Raw genomic sequence first — 19,906 nt, 5'->3', positions numbered from 1 at the left:
AGATGCATGCAAGCGCTGTTGTATGTAATGTAAAGTAACGCAGCGAAACATCGGGTTCATCGCACGCCATCGGACCCTCGATCGGAGCTGTGTATCAGTCCCTCGACTAGAGCTAGAGAGCTAGAGATGATGCTGATGTCCTTTCCTTAAAAGCTACTAGTCTATCATGCTGCATATCCCACGATATACAGCATTCGGGTCCACACTACACTACCTACCCGATAGCCTGCTGAGCAGATGATATACTAATATTCTATCACCATCTAATACGGTCGTTCCTGTTTATACCTATACGATCATGTTTTATTGACCACCTAGGCATTATTTTTCGATCGCAATACTTTTTAGCCGCCGAACAAGCGGACTGAAACAATTATCGCCAGCCCAAATTTGGCATGCATCAGCGCTTACGAGACGAGCGGTAATTCTCATCACAGAAAGTCATAAACATTAGCAGTTTTGTTTTCTGTTGGATTTCTTCCCGCTTCGTTATTTGCTATCCCGTCAATTCCGGGCTCGCGCCAGGCCGCAGACAGACAAGCGCAAAGCTGCCCGGCAAGCCATCGTCATGACCAAAACCCCCTCGTCCAGTCCGCTTTCTTCCCTGCATATTATCTTATGCAAGTGCTCCCTTCTCCGCGCCGTGGGCGTGGTAGCACCATGGCCCGCTCTACGCCTGATCCGGTCTTTGCGGACAAGGTCTACCAATCCCTGGTGCATACGCTTGCTTAGAGGTTCGCTGCCGGGCTTCGTGGCAATCTCTTACTTGAGTCAAGGTAATAATGTTTGAAAGACAGCTACCCGCAACGGCAAACTTCCGAACAGGCAGCCAAGCCAATTGGCGGGGATGGTTTTTTTTTGGTTTTTTTTCTTTTTTATACCTTTCCCATCTTGATCTTCCTCATACTCATTTATGTATGTCTGTATCGGCTGATTCCTTCATTGGACCTGATTGATATCATCTCTACGGCTTGCCACTCGGAGCAAAGGGTTATTCTCAAAAAAAAAAAATTTTGGCCCGTCGATTAATTTCATATTTATGCACTTCTCACCGGCATCAGAATAGCTGAGCCACGCATGCACTTCTATCTCGGTCAATAACTATAGTAAAATACTAAATACTAAATTTCAGATCTGGGGTTATATAGTCACTAGTTTTCATACGATTCTAGCCGCATCGTCGTATAATTTGTATTATCCTCTCTTTTCCCACCTTCGGTGTTTGTGCACACGAACTCCACACACACATACGGCCTTCTTCGGATCGAGCCTTTTCTCTGTTGGGGAATGCATACCTAACACGTCACCCCACCGTCGTTGGGCTCTGGACTCACGTTATATGAGATTTGCAGAAATATACTTCCTTTCACGGGCAAGATTCTCATTACGTCTAAATCTTATTAGGTATAAGACAAAGTCTTCTCGAGTCTACTCTCGCTAGTCAATTCATTCTCAAAATTCCCCCTCCCCACGCGGCCAACTATTTCTCATGTGGAGACGGTGATCTTCCGAGTGCTTATCAACAACCGAGTGAGAATCTTAGTGTTCCTAAACGACGCTATACTATCACGTCAATATCGATTCCGTTTGCTTTCTGCTACCTTCTGGAACCGGCATCAGCTGCAAATACTGTCAGGCTTGGTGTGTAACGAAACCAAATCCCGTGGTGGCTGTGGAGGATAAGCTGGATAGGCGACCTTTTTCTCTTATGCGGTGAGACATCTTGATTACTTGCCATCATGGGATCATAAGAGCTTCATTAGCCATGGATCCGATTCTACAGCGTAATAGAACCCCGTCCGCCAGGATGGCGGTCCAACAGCTTAGCCCTCAGTTGCTCAATGGCTGTTTTCTCGAGGCTGATCGTGCCGATATGGTTGGCTTGAACCTTCAAGGGCTACGAAATTGTCTCCCAGAGCAGCTCCATCCCCATCTAAGCGGGATTATTGAAGAGATCTATAACACAAGCCGTTTACTACGCGACCTTGCAGAGCAAGCCCAGATTCACGTCTCTCAGTTGCCCGCAGTCTTTGACTATCTCAACGTCGTCTTGCCATGTCTCTGCAAAACGCTCCGGGATATCATGTCGTTCTACGAAGACAAGTCAATGAGCAAGGAGTATCGATGGAGAACCATGTACCATAAACTTGGTAGCGAGCTCCCTGGTACCACTCTACCGGCTAGATTTATCATGTATAATCAATTCCTACGACTACTCCAGGAACTTCTAACAAGGTATGGTTCCTACTATCCCAATTAACTCGTTAATAGGTCCTTCTGCTACCCAGTTAGATAGGTCTCCGAACTTCGATTTGAATGGGATGGAATCCTTACGTATCCGTATTCTCCAACTACGCGCAGCTAGGAAGATACGTCAGTAACTCATGTCTCCTTATTATTACGATGTAGCTAATCCCCCTTTTAGCCCCACCAAGTCCTATTAGAACGGATCTCATCCGACGAGACGAGGCGTTGGAATTCTGGAATCGAGAGACAGTAAGCCTTTCAACACTTCTTTCTAGAGGCAGTTATATTGAAACCGGGCAGAATTCGCACTGGGCAGAGGCAATCTTTACTCAACCCCTACCATCGCGGAGGGAATTTAAGTATCAAGGATGGTAAGTTGTTTGCTTCTCTAACTGGGCGCTTTAGGGTCAAGTTGCAGCTAATATCGGACAGCTCAGATGCGTTCGGCCCTTTGCAGAAACTCGGCCATCTCCCGCCACTCCCACGAGACGTCAAGATACTAATCAAAAGGTAACTATCCGTCTAATTTTCTTATGGTGCAGGCTTGCTTCGATAATTACGTACGCTATACTAATATAACCTACATCACAGGTCATTCGATAACGATCGTATCTCGGTTATTTTCTTCCTGCAGCTTAGAGACCAGGCGCCATCGCTTCTGATTCGATCAAAAGTCGCCAGCCAAAACTGGGTCTCCGTCCTCGGTGTCCACGAACTCTCTATCCGAAGAGATAGCGATTCTGTCCTGCACTTATCTAGATGGAGCCGCTCGGAGCGGAAAGTCAAGCCTTGGGCTGACTTGTCGTTTCTGACTTGGGAAGGTTAGATTTCCCCGAAACTTGAAAATGTTCATATTTTTAAGAGCTAAGCTGACGAGAAGTAGAATTGGTACTCTTCTACTGCACATTTCTATGCCTGCGAGTTCGTAGCCAACTTACACTCAACGTCAACCCCGCCGAATATCACATTCGCAAGGAAAGACGTCTGTTTCAAGCGTGAGTTATAAAGACACCAACTAGGTACACAACGAAGTAGCGAGGCTAACATGTAAGCTAGCCAAATCACCGATGATGGTTATCAACATGTTCTAATGGTATTCGAGGACAGCGCCACGGGCGGCTGCCGCCTCCATGCTGCTGTCTGGGAAGGCAAGCTGCGAGCATGTCCCGTATGGACGGCATTCAGTATGTGTTCATTTATGCATTCTAACAATTCCCCTTACTCTTATTTTCATCTCTACTCCTACTATGTTGTCCCATCATCAACTAATCGCGATATTTCCCTATTAGTCCCGCCGAATGTGTCTTCGTCCTGGCTCCTCCGCAAATCGAAGCGTCGCATCTGGCTGCGTGATATACAACCATACGTGTTTTGGGAGAAATATCGACCCACGAACCAGCGCAAGGGTCGCCTTGGCGCGTTCGAACTTTTATTCACAAATAGCGAGGCCGCCACGCGGTTTCAGGAGCTGTTCGCCTCGTCCCCGGATACATCAGCTGCGTCGGCCGCCCCGGATCCCTCCGAACAAAACGATAGGGCTGCGGATGCTAATTAATCCATTTATACGAAACAGAGAATGGAAAGCGAGAGTAAACAGCCTCTCTAGAGACGATTTAATATATACCATACGGATAATAGCGCCGAGAAATTCATTGAGATTTCTTCTCTCTTCCCAGATGTTCCATTTCATTTACGAGTCTGCGCGAACTCGGATATAAATAGGCCCTCGGCTGGAGTAGCCAGCTCGCACGAAAGCTGAGGCTTGTACGATTCGAGCACCTGCGACATACCTAACTCAAATTCCCGAAACAAAGGATTTACGACAGACACGCGTCTACATGACTATATCCACGAGTTAACGAAGCCCACGATATTTCCTATGTCACTTTTCCCTTAACGAGATTGACGACTGAAAATGATGATGACAAGAGAGGCAGATTGTTCGATGATACCCCCTTTTCTTTATCATAGCATTCAGCGAAATTTTGATTTATTCTCCTATTATTTACTATTTTTATTTCACATCTATCTATGGTCATCTGACATACACGTGATTAAGTCAATAATGGTTCCGTCGACGATGAATTCTATCCATGTATGGAGGCGAAGGAGGCGGGGTTATCCTATACCTGTCTAATTGGGTCGAATAGTAGTTCAAGTTGAAGGTACCTTCCAGCCATTATTTTTCATAAACATAGTTCTCTTATATCCTATTATATAATTTATAGTCAAAGCGACCATATGAAATCACCAAACTCCTCTGAATAAAGACCCTATTATTCCCGCGTCGCTACTATGGATCTCATCTATTATGTTAGGAATAGTTCATATGATCTATGAACTAGGGAAAACCGGTGGTCATATTGTTGGTACGAAGAGTAGTGCGAAAGCAAGAGAATTAGGAGGCAGATATGTACATAGATGCTACTACTTTAAGGGAATATAGTACCTTTTCATAAAGTACAGGAATGGCAACTATAAGGACAGCTCTTCAATCCCTTCCCAGCCGAAGTTATCTGATACCCATAGTTACCCCTGTAAGCCAGTTTCCTTATTCCTCCAGCTATATCCACCCTTAAAGCCTAATAAAATATGGTTGTCCGTGTTCAAGGCTTGAACCTAGACCGCTCTCAGGCCCCACGACCGGATACGAGGATCGTTTGTATGCACTAGTCGCCTCAATGCTTCAAGGGAAGCGTAGTCGCTGAGAACTCGGATGCGATGAAGTTTGTCATCGGGATCTTTATAGGGCCAAAGTATACCGTTAGTTACATACCACGGGCCGTGTGTCTTGTTCCATATCTTGTCTGTTGGCGACTCTGGATCGTTATGGAAGCGAGGGTAGTTAAAGAGCTCCGTTCTATAGAGAGGCTCTCGATACATGCGCAAACGCTCCGGGCCCGAGACAGGGTATGAGTTGTAGCAGAAATTGGACCACTCTGCACGCATTGGAGCAATGTCGGTCCTAGTTGGGCAACACCAACGATAGAGTCTTTGTATGCCGACAAGTTGTGCGAAGGATTCCAGCTTCAAGCATTTATACGGGTCTTGCCGTCCCAGATGAACTACCCGTTTCCCGTTTAGAATTCCGTCATTGCTGAAGCATTTGCAACCCGGACCATGCTGAGCTTTCGGTAGAGTGATATAATTTTTATCCAATGCAACTATAAATCATGTAAGATTAGATATCTGCGTAAAAGGGATGGCACAATATAATAGCAAGGAATGTCTACATACCTAAGAACCTATACGGCCAATGACTAATGACCTCTACCTGGACACGCTCTCCAGGAGAGAAGTTAGCCCAGAAATCTACCACCCACTCTGGGTATAGAGGTTTTTCCAAAAAGGGTGTAAGTGAATGCTTGTATCGATTGGGCATCTGATGGAACAGATTCAGAAGTATTTCGCGCATATAAAGAGCTCGAATCTTTCGGGCATGCTCTGTAGCCGTCTCTGGAAGAATGTCGTGAAGCTCCGGTATCTTAAGTCCATAATTGCTTTCCAGTATGCACTCGGCTGCATCTTGGAGCTCGGGGAGATGAAAGGCAGTGTACATCCGAAATAGCTTGATATCCCATTCACGATGGTGGACGTAGTCATTGAAGAATTGCTTCAGCTCAGCTACATCCAGGGGATTGACTTTGCGGGACTCAATAGCCATAACAGCCAACTTGTAGTCATTGGGATCAAGCCGCCGAAGGATGAGGGCCTTGGCGATGTGATTGGAATTTTGGACGTATATCTTATGGAATCTTTTTAATGCGAGAAACAGTGAACGAACTTCTCTGGCACTCTCCATGAAAACGAATATCTGGATGAGAATCTCGGTAGGCATGCTTTCAAGCCTGCTTTTTGTAACTTGTCCCGCCATGGTGTGAAAAGGGGAATGTACTCCGGGCATAACACGGGGAAACTAGACGAGTGCGTATGAAAGAATGAACAATAGTTAGGAAGGTAGCAGACACAGAAGTAAAAGATATAAGGCGTGATTATCCTGGCCGTCAAAGGGCTGTAGGGTTTTCGTACGCGAGGTGGTGTGAAATAGGATGTCAATAGTCAGAAATTCTCGAGATGTGCACATTCGCGAAGTATATATAATTTTGAGATCCTGAATGCAAACATTACCGACCTAGTATCTGAAGTGATTCATGACGCCCCCCGACGTGTAAGAATCAATATAAAGTACCTAATTCAGTGAGTTTGTACGTTATGTATCTAAAGTTGTGCGTACCTAGGTACTTAAGCATCTGTCAACTAGGACGTAGATTCTCATCCTATCACCTAGGAAACTCATATGTTTCTTCCGTCCAAGCCAAGAAAAAACAGGTCACGATGTATAATCTCCAGGTCAAACCTGTCCTTGGTTTGGGAGGGAGGCTATGACTGTATATAATATCAAGTAACGAAAAGGTTGACTGACCAACTGGATGAGTCATTGCCTTGAAGAAACTAGTATAGATATGGTACAAGTTTGCTAGGACTAACTACCTTTTGTGACTGTCATGAGGTGGATGTGAAAAATGAAAGCCCGTGACTACCTATGCATACTGAAAATGTCCTATATTTTAGACCTTCCAGACACAACTTTTAGGGCTCAATGCCTAGAGCTATTGCGCCCCGATCCCCTATCCAATGTCACATCTCCCATTGGTTTTTATATACTGGCCAAGCTGGAACCAACTTCTCGAGCAGAGTAATCCGGTACTTTGTCTGTGAGCCCTTAGGAAGCAGGTACATACACTTGCTAGAAATTTTGGTACCCTGCTGTTTCTGACCAAAAGGCTTCTCGCGTCCAGCGTGTCGCTATAGGGGGATTACTAGTTGTTGGGTGCATTGTGTGCTGCTAGGTTGCGATGCTCCTTGCATCTTGTTTGACTGTTGAACACTTATGCAATCTGGTGATGTTGATCTGGTATCAAATCCTCAATGTGTTTAATGTCCGTTACCTATGTCCACTATAACAATATTTCATATCTTCTTCGGTAAGCAACATCTCATAAAATAAGGAAGATCCAACTTGAGGGTGTAAAAGTTATCGATTTCTAGACATAGTATCAGACGAAGCCTGTTAAGATTCACCAAATTCTACCTGATCACGTTGGATTTATTGAGTCCCCTGAAATTCACATCAAATGTACCTTTTATTTCTAATATGTTGTAAGTTTGAAAATATTACCTAGTAGAGGTTCGTGATAAAACGTGGCAATCAAGGCAACTGGCAGGCAATTAGCAGCCACGCAATCCAAAATCTAGATATACGACTAAATCTACGCGAATATAGTTGCTTTGGTTTTCCTTGTTATTCTACCCTTAAAGAGCAATCAAAAGCTCTAGACCTGATTGGCACTGAAGTGTTTGGTGGCCGTATCCGCCGTTGGCTAGATTAAACAGTTACAGCGGCGCCATCCAAACTGATGAAACCAAATATACTGCACCGACGTTAAATTATAAGATATGAATACAGCCACGTGTAATATATGTGGTGAGAATTAGGTATTGTTACCATAGTTTCTATGTATTTCACTAGTATGAGCTGTACTGTCTGCTGACAGCACCCATCTTTTGAATTTTTATCTTTTAGAATTTTCCTATTATGACAAATGCCAATAAAAGAATGTTTTTACCTAGAATTAGATGAAACAGCCTTGGGGAGAGTTGGGGTAGTTCATATAGCGCATCGTAGCATCGTACGCATTAGTTTAGTGCCATATTGGTACCAAGATCCTCTTGTTCGGTTCAGGTCTATGTACTGTCTACTACGGGGAACCAAGGGGAATGGTAGGTAGCTAGTATGTTTGACAGGTTAAAACCAGACACACTATTCGTCTCAAAATAGAGCAGAAGCTTGATACCTAGTCAGAATAGCGTCAAAAAAAAGATACCCCATACTAGCCATCACGATATGGAGCATGTTTTTTGACGGCATTCTGCTATTAGTACATCCAGAAGCCAGAAGCTTATTCTGCTAGTTAGTCTTGCTCGTCTTCCGAATTAGCTGGCATATCTACGGTGGTACGTCGGGTGTTCTAACCTAGATGGGTTAATATAATGTCCGGAATGGAGTTTCTGTCCCAGTATTTTGGACAAACGCTCCAGTAATAATGACTGTTGGTATGTATTCATTACATATTCTCTTTCGCGGAAAACCTTCCGTGCAGCTGTAGCGCGACGGGACCCTGCATCTAATATGCCCGACCAACTAACGTCGTGAAGAGTGGCAGGCATTGTACAAGATATATGTACATACTATACATACGTACTAAAGGCATCCAGCTCGTGGCAGAAAAGGAGCTTTGAATAGCGGGTCTTCAAATCTCGATCTGGCCCCCGGGAAGTTCTCCACTGATAGCATGGCGTCAAGCATCGCTATCCAGTTATATTAAAAAAAAATTGAGCTTGTAGGCTTGGGCTGGAGCTCTAAACGACATTTGGTTTGATTCCTGTTAATGCTATTGGCATGTCGCTCCAGCTTCCTTCTATTTGAGCCGCATTGTATGTAGGGAAGGAATATGCACCAGTCATAAAGCTCCGAAGGCGTTCTTCGGAAAAGGGGTTCAGCTCCATCCTTATTACTACATTGCTGTAATATGTAGTGGCGCTTTGCGTATGGCATATGTACTTCATGTACATATATGAAAGTAGTCTAGGCCTTTCCCCTCAAGGAAGTTGTTAGGGTCTGAACTACAAGGGAGCCTAGGTGCCAAGCCCCTGACCGAGAACTTCAGTAGTGTGGGGCGCTGGATTAGGGGAAATCATGTACGCATGTTAATCCGAGCTCCATATGTTGATCAGTATACTAAAAGGGATTTGAACCCCAAACTTGGCGTCTGTTAGGGTATATGTATGCTCTATATATGTAGGTAGGTATGTAGTTTTGCTTCGTCTCTAGATCATGCCGGCTATATAATTATCCTGGACTTCCTGTTCCGCCCGTCTGGAATGCCTTGCAGTATGTGGTTGGATGCGTCGTCAGGGTATTGCTCAGACTTTAAGAGTTCTACCTCGTGGTCAGATTGCCCCTCATGCCATCATATGTGTACAGGCCTGTACATAATATGCGTAATAACGAAACGGATCTGCTCCGGGCCGAGAAACGCGTTGCCCTATAAGGCAATTTAAACGTTGAAAGCTTTCAGACTTTTTGAATGGGGGCGTGCCTTGAGAACCTCGATATCTTGTTCTCATTACAAGTTCGGTTTCTTTGGTATACTTCGTTGAAAATACAATAGGAATATTAGTAGAATAAAAAGTTTATTAGTCATGTGTATGTATTCCTCATCACAATTTCACATTGGCGATACTTATGTTGAAGTAATAGCTGTGGTGATCACTATATATGTAGTACGTAGTACATAGTAAAAATGACTCGATGGACCGGGAATTACCAATGAATACCTAGGGATTAAGATCTTATCTTTAAGTTGCATCCTTCCGAAAATCCGTTCCAAGGTTGGTTGGCATGAAAATTCAACATCTTCTCCAAATATTTCTCCAATTAGATACCTAGGTCGGTACGTAAGCATGGCAATAGTCGGGTCTCTTGTTGGAAATTGAAACCTCACCACTTCGTTTTTGAAGGTAATTACTTAACTACCATGTTTTCACTTAACTTTTAGTTATTATTCTATAAACGTCTTTAGTATAATCTCGGATACCTCCTAGGTCACGAAATTTAAAGAGCCTTAAAGAACTTGAATTAACCAACCAGATATCAGATGATATAGTCCTTAAATACCCACGTAACGTATCCTAAATAGTGCCTAGAATCTAATAACTTGTATGTATTCCGGGGTTAAGTACCGACAACCTTGTTCTGCTCTAGTGTTTTGCTTATCCCCACTACATAGCGGACATTTATGCGCGGGCTCGTTGCGCGGACCCTCGTGCCAGACGTGCAGACGTGCAGACGTGCAGGGAACCCGGTCAACCCAGGAAACCAAGGGGTCTCTATGGGTGTGAAGTGACGAGAAGGAGATATGAAACCGAAGATCTTAGCCAATATTAGAGGAAAACTAGTGGAATACTGCAACCTTAAGCCTAGGTACATGCAAAACATCAAGACCTAACGACCTTTACAAAGGCTTATGTATTCATACTAAGACACGGTGGAGTTGAATTTCGAGTTCTATTTGATATCGTTTCATTCATAGGATATCGGCTCCAAACTAACGCCACCACCTGTGTCTGTGTGCGCTACATACCTATTTCTTCAGACTACATTAAAATCCACTTACTAGTTGAATACCTATTCAACGTCTCCTTCGCCGTGCGAGATCTGGGGTTTGGCACCATCTGACTTTCTCCTAGCGCTAGGCTATTGAAACGTTTCTGGGCGGACTTGGCCTAGACAGACATTCACATCCAATTTCACTTCGCTTCGCTTCGTATGATATAGATCTGAACGGGACGGGTCTGTATGAAGGAAGCCCCACGTTTATCAGTGATATTTTTCGAGCTTTGGACTTTTATGGTATATCTTCATGTTCCTTATGATTTCTTGCTTCGTTTCTTTCTATTCGGCAAGTGTTCTAACTACCCGTTACGGGTGTTTGCAGGAGCATACAACAAGAGCATTATTTAATCAGCCAACTGAGAATCGTCAAACATGACGAGCAGAGATGGGATTCCTTCAAAATATCTCGAGTCGCCTAACAGCCTCTTGGCTATGGATGATCGCATTTATAACGGCCTCCTCGCTATAGGAACTCTCGCTGCCATTTCACTAGTCTTCACGAGCTCTCTCTTGAGTTTCATCACTTGGCGAATGATAACTTGGAAATCCCATTACTCCAGCTCCGTCAGTCGAAATCAGTCAGTCGTGCTTATTTATCAGCTTATTCTAGCCGACTTATTACAATCGCTGGGTTTTTTGATATCATTTCACTGGGCGGCGGAGCGTCAGATCATTGGTCCGAACAAGACGTGTTTTTCACAGGGTTGGTTGATTCAGCTCGGAGACGTCGCGAGCGCATTCTTCGTCCTCTCCATTGCGATACACACGACATACCAAGTTATTATCTCCCGAAGCTTATCATACAAATCATTCATTTACTGTGTGCTTGGCATTTGGGGACTTTCTCTACTTCTTACATCTTTCGCGCCTATGATTGGTGGTCGGTTTGTGTTTCAGAGAGCTGGCGTTTGGGTGAGTGAATCTACTAATATGGAATCTAAATACGAGTGATGTCATCTAACACGAATACTAGTGCTGGATATCTGTCGAAAATGAGGGACTACGTCTTTCCCTCCACTATATATGGATCTTTATCGTCGAATTTGGCTCCATCATCGTCTACGCTACTTGTTTCTACTACCTTTTCCGTGCCAAACACTCGGATTCTATTGTAGTCCCTGCACGTAGTGCCGAGACTATGCGTAAAGCCCGAACTGCAATGTTAGCATACGCAATAGTTTATACAGTCCTGAGTCTTCCACTAGCGTAAGTTGTATGTAAATATTGCTTGACGATTTTAGGCTGACGCATCTTTAGTGCTGGGCGTATGGCTGGTATGTCGCACAATCAACTATCCGACGAGTATTATTTGTTTGCTGGAGCTTTATTTACTTGTTCTGGTTGGGTTGATACCATTCTCTATACCTTTACTCGACAGGCTTTACTATTCGATGAATTAAATGTTTACGGCCGCCGGCCTGGGACTAATGCGGAAGACGGTAATCACGGTAAAGATACGGGATTCCAGCGGCAAAGTAGCACGGACAGCATACTCGCTAATAATGGGTTTGGAAGTGTGAGAGGAATTAAAATGGAGAGAACAGTGAAGGTGGAATTGGACGACTTTGACAGCAGTACTAGCAGTGGAGGAATAAGACAAGAATACTATGCAACGGCCGAGGCTTTCAAACCGTGAGCAAACGGGTCGCTTCTGGAGGAATGTCAAGGAAGTACTACGGATATGAATTATAGTTATGCTTGTTCAAGCCGCTGTATACCGTTTCTGTAGTCGAATTATGAACAACAGGCACTATTTATTTAACCACCCCTTTTAATTATAATGAGTAACAAGATATTATTTAGCTATGTATATTTGAAAACGGCTATCTAGGACTTATGAGAAAATATCAGTACGTACATGGTTTATAAGATCGACTTAATGATCGGTTCAGTGATGAAGATAAGTCCACATTGTGTTAGTTGATATAAGCGAGCCTTGGTATTAGAGGACATAAGGTAACGCATAGAAGAGCAATCGGTGTTGCAGGATATTAATATATTTGATGTACCCCACAAGCAAATTAATTTCTAGAGTTATGAAATTTCTATAGTGTTAACTAAACTATGTAAGAAGTCATGCGATCCCATTGGAATAGCCGGCATGTAGATCCAAGGACGATTACCTCATTGGCATGCGAAAATGCCTCCTATTGGCTGGGTTGGTTCGAGGTAACAAAATAGCTTTCCCTGCGTCCCGGCCTCGTGTCTTTGGAGGCGTTTAGAAATGACAATCTATTTACTAATAATAGTAATATAATTGCAAATTGCGTTATTTTGATCGTCGACATGGCAAGTGGGTGACCATCTTCGATGCGGTGATTATGAGCGGCTCTATTGCCTCGAATATAGATTTGGTATCACTTCTAGGTGTTGATATATACATACGAACTTGTTACCTCAAAGCTCGTGAACGTCAAAGTGCCTCGCGCCAGTAATAATCGACAATTCCTCAATCTGTTGCGCCTTTCTTAGACTTCTTGGCTTTCTTGTTCCTCTTGTCACCAAATGCTTCCTCGTATACTTCTGCTGCCGTCATGCCGGCTTTCCTTTTGGACTGCTTTGCTTTCACGCTGACAACTGGATTAGATTGGCCCTTCTTGGTGGCCTTTAATACTTGCTTCTCTGCTTCCTCCCAGCCGGGCGCATCACCCTCAATCTCATACCTGTGGTATAATGTAAGTAAATTGATCTCCTTAAGCTACTGGGGGGTGAGGTTGATCTTACTGGTCAAGAGGGAGAGAGTCAATGAGTTCCCTCTGCTTCGCCCGCAATTCTTGCAATGCTTCATCTCCAGCCTCATCTAACTCATCATCTAAGCTCGTTTCGAGGGGTGCATATTTGTCGTCTACTACTTCGTCTTCGTGTACTCCAGACGCATTTTCCCTACTAACACCAATCGCATCTGATTTTGGCATATCAGCTTCGACGGCGGAAGAAATCAACGTCGAGAAGTGTGCTGTGATCTTTCGTATGATTTTCATAAACATGGCCAAGCCCTGTGATGACTCCAAGGATAGCTCTGTACAGATAGCCCCCACATCCTTGCGCTGCAAGCCAATTCCAAGCAAAAGGGCCCGCTGTACGCCTGTGAGCTTAATGCTTGGCTTTAGAGGGCCCGTGAAGTAGAGGTCTGCTAGTTTGGGCACAAGATCTAGAATGGCGTGATGATCTAATACACCCCTGGCATAAGATTCCAATCTCTTGCAATCGAATGGCGTTAGGGCCCTGTCTAATTCTGATTTTGTTAACTCAGGCAGCTGGTTTGTCGGATCCAGCTGAGCACCGGTTGTGGCAGATTGATCTATACTTAATGCGAGAACACACGGGAAATCGCGGAATCTGTATGATAGTAGAGCAAGGAAACGGCGATGGAAGTCGGCAGCGAAAGCTCCAAGCCATTCTCGGTCATCTTTTAGTGGCCTAAGCATGACGCAGGTGTGCTCGCCGGTTAAATCATTAGCTGTTTGTCTCTGTGAGAGTGTTAGTTTAAAGGTTTAGCATATAGGAGGAATTGCTTCGGATTTAGGAATCTTACCAAGTATACTGGTATGAATAGGGCGCGCGACCAGAACTTATGGAGCGCTTGAGTTAACCCATAGCTCACACCAACATATTCGAGATTCTCTGCCTTGCGTTCCGCCAGTCTCGAGAATAAGGGTTGCATCTTATCGATATCTCGAATCTTGATATCTTCATGAAGCAGACCACCGCTTTCGCCTTCTGTGGCATCTATAGCCATGCTATCAGTGTTCTTGGCTAAGACGTCGTTGTCTTCTCCTAAGTTTACGAATTTGCCTTCATAGTAGTCGATAAGAAGCTCGAGCGCTTTCGAGCCGTATCCCATAGAAACACAATCTGGATGGGTTGCTATTCGAACTACGCGAGCACCAGAGAGAGAAGCAAAATCGTCTTGGAATTGCTGACTGACTAGCCAAGGAATCAAGTCTCCAGCAGGCCTCTGACCTCGGTCTAAACCAGCCATCACACTCTTCTTGCTAATATTTCCTTCTAGTGCTATCTGAACAACGCATAGAGGCTCGGGCAGACCATTTTCTTGAATTGTAGACGAGGTTAACACAAAGAGCTCGTGCGCTGGAGCGTCGCTAAGAAGCTGAAGGTCATCGGGAGAATTTTTGTAGTGACTGGTGACGAAGAGGGCTACCATCTGTCGAAGAAATCTCTCTGGTACTGGATGGAAGGAGAAAAGCGTATCCCGGTTGACATGTAACAGCTGACATTGAGAAGGATCTGGGAATACGCTGTTCTTTGGTTTCGAAGGGGTCACGTCCAAGCAGAGAAGTGCGTTCAACCACTTCTCGACTGCATCGCCCTTCCCGTAACGTATCGGCTCAGCAAGAGTGACTTCTTTTAGAGATCTTGGACTTCGCGTTTCACCATCCTGCGCCACACTAGTTGCTGCCTGCTCCTTTAGCTGTTTTATTAGTTTGAGTGATAGAGATCGCCCAGTACCTTCATAGCCGCTTATTGTAGAGGCCATGAATACTGTGTAAGGTCCCAAGAGCTTTCGCACCAGCGCTTTCGGGTATTAGCACATACTTATGAAGTGGAGGAAGAAACCTTACGTAGTGGAATGGCGGCTGCTTCATCAATGATAACCAGCTCTGCTTGTCCTAGGACGTGGGCATCTTGCGGTCGTATGTATTGTATAGTCTGTCGGTGATTCCGGAAAATGTTGACCCTGACGATTGCCTTCTTGAAGTCAGGGTTCGTAGACTGAATAATGGAATAATCCGTATGGTCTTGATAGTTCAAGGCGTCGAATGCTTTGAATACGAATTCGAATAGCGTGCCTAAATTTTCCGGAGAAGGTGATGTAACGAATATGTTACTATAGCCATAAGATACAGCAGCAGCAATAGCAACACCCACTACTTCAGTTAGTCAGTTGCTTGTGGAGTAGATTAGGAAACATACAAGCTGCTGATTTACCACGACCACGGGCCGCAGTTAATGAGACAGTATTGCGAAGTGTCTTGGAAGCTATGGCATCAACGAATGTAACGAGAGCATCTGCTTGATCCTTTGTCCGGGCAAGTTGGACCAAAGATCCTATCGGTTGCGTATCCCGAAGCGACTCCTTAATCTTCTCTAGCTCTATTTGCTCCGGAGACTTTTTCTCCTCTTTTGGCGGTAGTGGCTTTACCCCCCTACCACCAGATATAGGGAGAACATTTAGCTCATCATCAATAACAAGGCAAGACTCGCACCGTCCTAGAGATAGCAGGAATCGTTCGTTGAATCTCGCGACAACGTCGTGGTGGGCTTCGGTTCTGTAGCGCGCGTGAACATCCATCGAGAGGGTATAAAGTTGTCTTAAGCTATCCATTCCTTTTAATAAAAGCACAACTAAGCCGCCCCCTTCGACTGTTTCGATAGTACGGGCTAGCGTATTGGGAGTAAGGGCCTCGAAATCTTGTAGGATACACTATAGAAAAGGAATTAGTATGCGCGCAACGTACGGCGTGTTGGTCTCGACTTCTTACCATGCCAAACGTCCTACCAAGGATTTTGTCGGTCTCCTTGTAATATACATATCTAACATCGTGTAACGAGACGAAGAGTTCGAAAGGGTCTTCTGAATTGGCTTCTCGAATACCGCGCTTGATCTCTTTCTTGATCTTAGCCTCTCGCTTTTTTCGGTGACTGGTGAAGCCGAGAAGCTTGTTTTTGTAGGCCCATAGTACAGATTTGTTCTGGCGCAAATCCGTCTGGGACATTATGTAGTGAAGCTGGACGATGACATCCTTCGATCGGTCACCGACCACGATGAAGAAGCTGCGCTTGTGCTCGGCGAGGCCATTTCGAATTAGAGTAGGAATGCGCGAATCTCTAGAAGATAATACCGTTAGTTATTTCCAGAGAATTGATGTTATATATTGAAAATTGAACGTATAATATATATCACTTACACAGCTTTTCGCACCATCTTGACGTCCTGCTCCTGTGCGATTCTCTCAGACCGAAAATCGTGAGCGAAGCTTGGTTTTGGATCCTAGTCGGCGCAAAAAAAGTTCCCCAAAGAAACATTATTCTGCCAGGCGGTGAAGTATTTCTGCCGGGCGGTACCCCACTAAGTACTGTTGTACTTCTACACTAATTTCCATGGGTTACCTCATATATAGAGGTACATACCTAGGTACCTAACCTCCTAGCTGCAACTTCAAAATGCAAGATCTACCTACCTAACATACATACGTATCAGTCACTTATAAATAAGCCTTCCAATCCAAAAGAATCAATCACGTATATTAGACGGAGGCTATGAACGTAGCAGAATGTCAATAGAGACAGATTTTCCTCGTGTAATCAGCTTCGCACTCAAGGCGTGGTAAACCCGTAAACCCGTCGCCAACTTAGAATTCCTCATGTTTGAGGAATCTTTCATACGGATAACGCCAAACGGCCTGTCCTAGAAATAGAGGGAATCATAATACCGCCAGACCTAACCCGAAATGATACAACAGCCAGTCCTGTCTAACAACCCGTTCCTTTTCCGTACTCTTCCCTCATCTAGTGCCGAACTTGCGCATAATCTGCCGGGTTATACGCATAGCCCCGATTCGGTTGCGGGTCATTATTATATGCGCCCTGGTGGCGATGCTCCTCCGTGGTCTCCTGATGAGTTGGTAATTCAGCTGCGAATCCCTTGTGATCTAGCCCGGGAGACGCGAAACCGGCACTGCCCGTATCCGAAGAGTACGAGGTAGGCCGGGAGCTCAGGAGGGACGGACTCGGTTGGCCTTGAGACCACCCCCAAGATTTGAGCTCAGGAGAGTGGGATTGCACCGAAGATGGGGAATTCCGGCCTTGCTGCGGGTATGTTGGTGACGAGTAAGGCGGTTGTAAGTGTGGTGATGACTGCGGATGGTGGAAATCACCGGGTAATTCCATAATGGCGTTCGAATCGATTTGCTGGAATTGAGCCTGCCAATGCGCTGGGTAGCTCATTGAATTTGCTGTTCCTGGTCGACTTCCCTGCTGTAGTGATATCGGCCTTGGGACTTGGTATGGTATTGATGGCGACATTGGTGGCGGATGATATGGGCTTGCTGGTGATAGTGGTGGTGATTTCATCCCTGCGCCTACACTCAGTCCACCAGTGTAAGTACTATTATTAGGATTGAACGTTCTAATCTTCCCGTCCTCGATCATTCCTTGTAATATTCCGGCATCAAGTAATTCTGCCTTTTTAATGATTCTCTGTATCATTTCTTTACTGGCCGTTTTCATCTGCGCCTTTACTATACCGACCATAGTAATATTACATCGTATTTCGATGTCCTCTCTCAGGTAAAGTCCATTGGTTGGTGCACCGAGCGCAGCAAGTCCAATCTCTTGATGTTCCGGAGGCTCAACACCGGGTTGGTTTCCTCCAATGCGATACTTGTTTCGGAGGTCGACACCCATCGGCGCGTAAATGTGCGTTTGTAGACCCCATGGGAGATCGTGAAAGCAACCGTTAAACGTGATCTTCCCAGACCCAAATCTTCCTATGCCAGGGACGTATTGAATTCGCTCGTGTATTTCATACCACGTTGAGAAAAATTCATCGGACACGGCATCGCGAGGTGCCTTGATTTGTTTGTACTCGAGTACGAGGGGATTCAGCGTTATGACTTCGCCGTGGCTGTGGAGAATGTCGATTGCTAGCTGGCGGGGTATAAAGCTAGGAATGGGTGTTATTACCGTATATACTTCTTTCTTTTTAAGTACCATCGCGGGCAACCCGAATTTCGATATTCTTGCCTCGTAATTTGGGTAGGTAATTAACTTGAGGCGATGATGAAAAAAAGTAAGTTGATGATCAGAAGAATAATCTCCCTCGGTTTTATTATACGCAAGCCTGCTCAGCCGATCGCATATTTATCGCTGCGCGAAAGGAATAGGTTGGGAGGCTTATTGTCGTACAGAGCCTAGCAAGGTGATTGATGGGTAGAACAAGATGGTTGATGGTTGACAAGTAGGTAGAACAAGGTGGTCAGCACATCAATAATACCAGCTTCCTAGGTTAGTGTAATCTATTCTTAGTCGTAGGGCAGCATCAATCACCTATTCAAGCCCGGTAACAACCGACTTCCTAAGCCACATATAACCCTCGGGAACCAACAGGCTGGGCCCATCTTGGCAACCTTGGTTTGATCTCCGGACGAAAAGATGTCAGGGAGTTTTCCATTTAGTCATTTACGTACCTAGGATTCTTCTTCCGCGTCATAATGATCAGCCAGCTGAACCAGTAAAAACACCATGCTCTCGTCAGCGTAGACGTAAATCACGGAACCAGATCATACAGACGTAAGTACATTAGTACATTAGGTACACAGAAGAGTTGGGACTTTTTGAGAAGGCTGATAACATAGCGTGTCGTAAAAAGCGATGATAGGCTGCTCATTTACTCAAGTGCTTACGAATTGCATACGTTTTCAAGATGTGCCAATGAAAAAATGGTGGAGTATCTCCAAAAGGCCCGGTAGAATCACTCTAGAATAACCATCTGAAAATGAGAGATTTTGCTTTAGACCTAGTAATACACAACGTCTCTCACCCATGCGGTGTTACCTTGCTTTCTAATCCTACCAGTTACGCGGCATCTCTTTAACTACCGCGTCTTAGTAGATGATTTCTGAGAATCTAGAATGAGATACTGCATTCCCCCACTTCGTATTCCCAGCTACCGTTTCCAAGAGCCCCAACCCTAGATACAACCAATTAAACAGCTCAGAGCAATCTGCCCTATCACGGGGTGCGTATAATGAGTGTCTGATAACGCGTTTGCTTTAGCAGCATCTAAATACAGAAAAATATAAATAAAGATTTTATATGTGCAGTTTGACGATCTTTACGGCATATATAATCAGCATTAATACCTTCTTATTAAGGCCAGCCAGCTTTGTCTTTAATACAATTCATTAGGAAATTGCCAATGCTTATTATTTGCTTGTATCTAGTCTCCCTAGAACCGAGACCTACGTAACAGAGTTTTTTTTTCTTCTTTTTTCCCCTCCTCGAAAGGCGTGCTTTTTAGTAACATCGTGAATCAATATGAAATATAGCAACTACAGTCTTAAGTTTAAGAACTGTAACTAGTGTACATAGTGCAAATTAGCTTGTTTATGAAAGAAAGAGCTAAGAGGTGACATGCAAGAGGGTGCCCATAAAGAATAGGCTTGTCCCATAACAAGACGATTGTGCAATCTTATACCTGGCGCTCAGTTAGAGTGTCTAGGCTATTGCCAATTACTCAAGATGAGCAGGTAGTTGTCAAAAGAACTTATCGGCGTGAGGCCGCAAAAGTCCACCAACGAACGGCAGAGAATAAAACCATCAACGAGGACTTTTAAATGCCGCAAACGAGGCCATGGACAAAAGTCACAAAGAGGTATATTTCCAAGTTTCGGGTAAGTC

The 19,906-nt window shown here is 44.6% G+C and overlaps 5 protein-coding genes across 5 annotated transcripts; 2 read left to right on the top strand and 3 right to left on the bottom strand.

Moving 5' to 3' along the window:
- Positions 1 to 1,397: 1,397 nt before the first annotated feature.
- F4813DRAFT_45648 (uncharacterized protein) lies at positions 1,398 to 3,982 on the top strand. Its single transcript, XM_049248510.1, has 9 exons — positions 1,398 to 2,235; positions 2,297 to 2,373; positions 2,426 to 2,496; positions 2,548 to 2,618; positions 2,680 to 2,757; positions 2,839 to 3,068; positions 3,131 to 3,242; positions 3,304 to 3,431; positions 3,537 to 3,982. The coding sequence occupies exons 1-9, from the start codon at positions 1,766 to 1,768 to the stop codon at positions 3,800 to 3,802; spliced, it is 1,503 nt and encodes a 500-aa protein (XP_049100275.1). The 5' UTR covers positions 1,398 to 1,765; the 3' UTR covers positions 3,803 to 3,982.
- Positions 3,983 to 4,866: 884 nt separating this feature from the next.
- F4813DRAFT_395697 (uncharacterized protein) lies at positions 4,867 to 6,121 on the bottom strand (the record flags this gene model as incomplete). Its single annotated transcript, XM_049247733.1, has 2 exons — positions 4,867 to 5,411; positions 5,485 to 6,121. The coding sequence occupies 2 exons, from the start codon at positions 6,119 to 6,121 to the stop codon at positions 4,867 to 4,869; spliced, it is 1,182 nt and encodes a 393-aa protein (XP_049100274.1).
- A 4,417-nt stretch (positions 6,122 to 10,538) lies between these two features.
- Positions 10,539 to 12,287, top strand: F4813DRAFT_45632 (G protein-coupled glucose receptor regulating Gpa2-domain-containing protein). The gene is made up of 4 exons (XM_049248509.1): positions 10,539 to 10,720; positions 10,806 to 11,395; positions 11,457 to 11,689; positions 11,741 to 12,287. Exons 2-4 carry the CDS (start codon positions 10,856 to 10,858, stop codon positions 12,117 to 12,119), a joined length of 1,152 nt encoding a protein of 383 aa, XP_049100273.1. The 5' UTR covers positions 10,539 to 10,720; positions 10,806 to 10,855; the 3' UTR covers positions 12,120 to 12,287.
- Positions 12,288 to 12,627: 340 nt separating this feature from the next.
- F4813DRAFT_356429 (DUF699-domain-containing protein) lies at positions 12,628 to 16,530 on the bottom strand. Its single transcript, XM_049242977.1, has 7 exons — positions 16,414 to 16,530; positions 15,988 to 16,333; positions 15,419 to 15,929; positions 15,067 to 15,372; positions 14,019 to 15,019; positions 13,208 to 13,953; positions 12,628 to 13,146 (listed from the first exon to the last, which is right to left on the bottom strand). The coding sequence occupies exons 1-7, from the start codon at positions 16,428 to 16,430 to the stop codon at positions 12,933 to 12,935; spliced, it is 3,141 nt and encodes a 1,046-aa protein (XP_049100272.1). The 5' UTR covers positions 16,431 to 16,530; the 3' UTR covers positions 12,628 to 12,932.
- On the bottom strand, positions 16,512 to 18,597 carry F4813DRAFT_45609 (uncharacterized protein). Its single transcript, XM_049248508.1, has 2 exons — positions 18,554 to 18,597; positions 16,512 to 18,503 (listed from the first exon to the last, which is right to left on the bottom strand). Exon 2 carries the CDS (start codon positions 18,218 to 18,220, stop codon positions 17,015 to 17,017), a length of 1,206 nt encoding a protein of 401 aa, XP_049100271.1. The 5' UTR covers positions 18,221 to 18,503; positions 18,554 to 18,597; the 3' UTR covers positions 16,512 to 17,014.
- Between the last annotated feature and the right edge of the window lie 1,309 nt (positions 18,598 to 19,906).

Source organism: Daldinia decipiens, assembly GCF_022478715.1.
Source record: "Daldinia decipiens strain CBS 113046 unplaced genomic scaffold F4813scaffold_13, whole genome shotgun sequence".
Taxonomy (NCBI): domain Eukaryota; kingdom Fungi; phylum Ascomycota; class Sordariomycetes; order Xylariales; family Hypoxylaceae; genus Daldinia; species Daldinia decipiens.
The sequence above is the reverse complement of the archived record's forward strand: the minus strand, read 5'-3'. Positions and strand labels throughout refer to the sequence as shown.

Coding starts and splice junctions, on each gene's coding strand:
- F4813DRAFT_356429 (XM_049242977.1), bottom strand. Junction 13,954..14,018: donor TATTCATACCAGTATACTTG/GTAAGATTCCTA, acceptor ACACTCTCACAG/AGACAAACAGCTAATGATTT. Junction 13,147..13,207: donor GACTCTCTCCCTCTTGACCA/GTAAGATCAACC, acceptor ATTATACCACAG/GTATGAGATTGAGGGTGATG.
- F4813DRAFT_45648 (XM_049248510.1), top strand. CDS start 1,766: ATGGATCCGATTCTACAGCGTAATAGAACCCCGTCCGCCAGGATGGCG. Junction 2,619..2,679: donor GAATTTAAGTATCAAGGATG/GTAAGTTGTTTG, acceptor AATATCGGACAG/CTCAGATGCGTTCGGCCCTT. Junction 3,069..3,130: donor GTCGTTTCTGACTTGGGAAG/GTTAGATTTCCC, acceptor GACGAGAAGTAG/AATTGGTACTCTTCTACTGC.
- F4813DRAFT_45609 (XM_049248508.1), bottom strand. CDS start 18,220: ATGGTACTTAAAAAGAAAGAAGTATATACGGTAATAACACCCATTCCT.
- F4813DRAFT_45632 (XM_049248509.1), top strand. CDS start 10,856: ATGACGAGCAGAGATGGGATTCCTTCAAAATATCTCGAGTCGCCTAAC. Junction 11,396..11,456: donor TTCAGAGAGCTGGCGTTTGG/GTGAGTGAATCT, acceptor CACGAATACTAG/TGCTGGATATCTGTCGAAAA. Junction 11,690..11,740: donor GTCCTGAGTCTTCCACTAGC/GTAAGTTGTATG, acceptor ACGCATCTTTAG/TGCTGGGCGTATGGCTGGTA.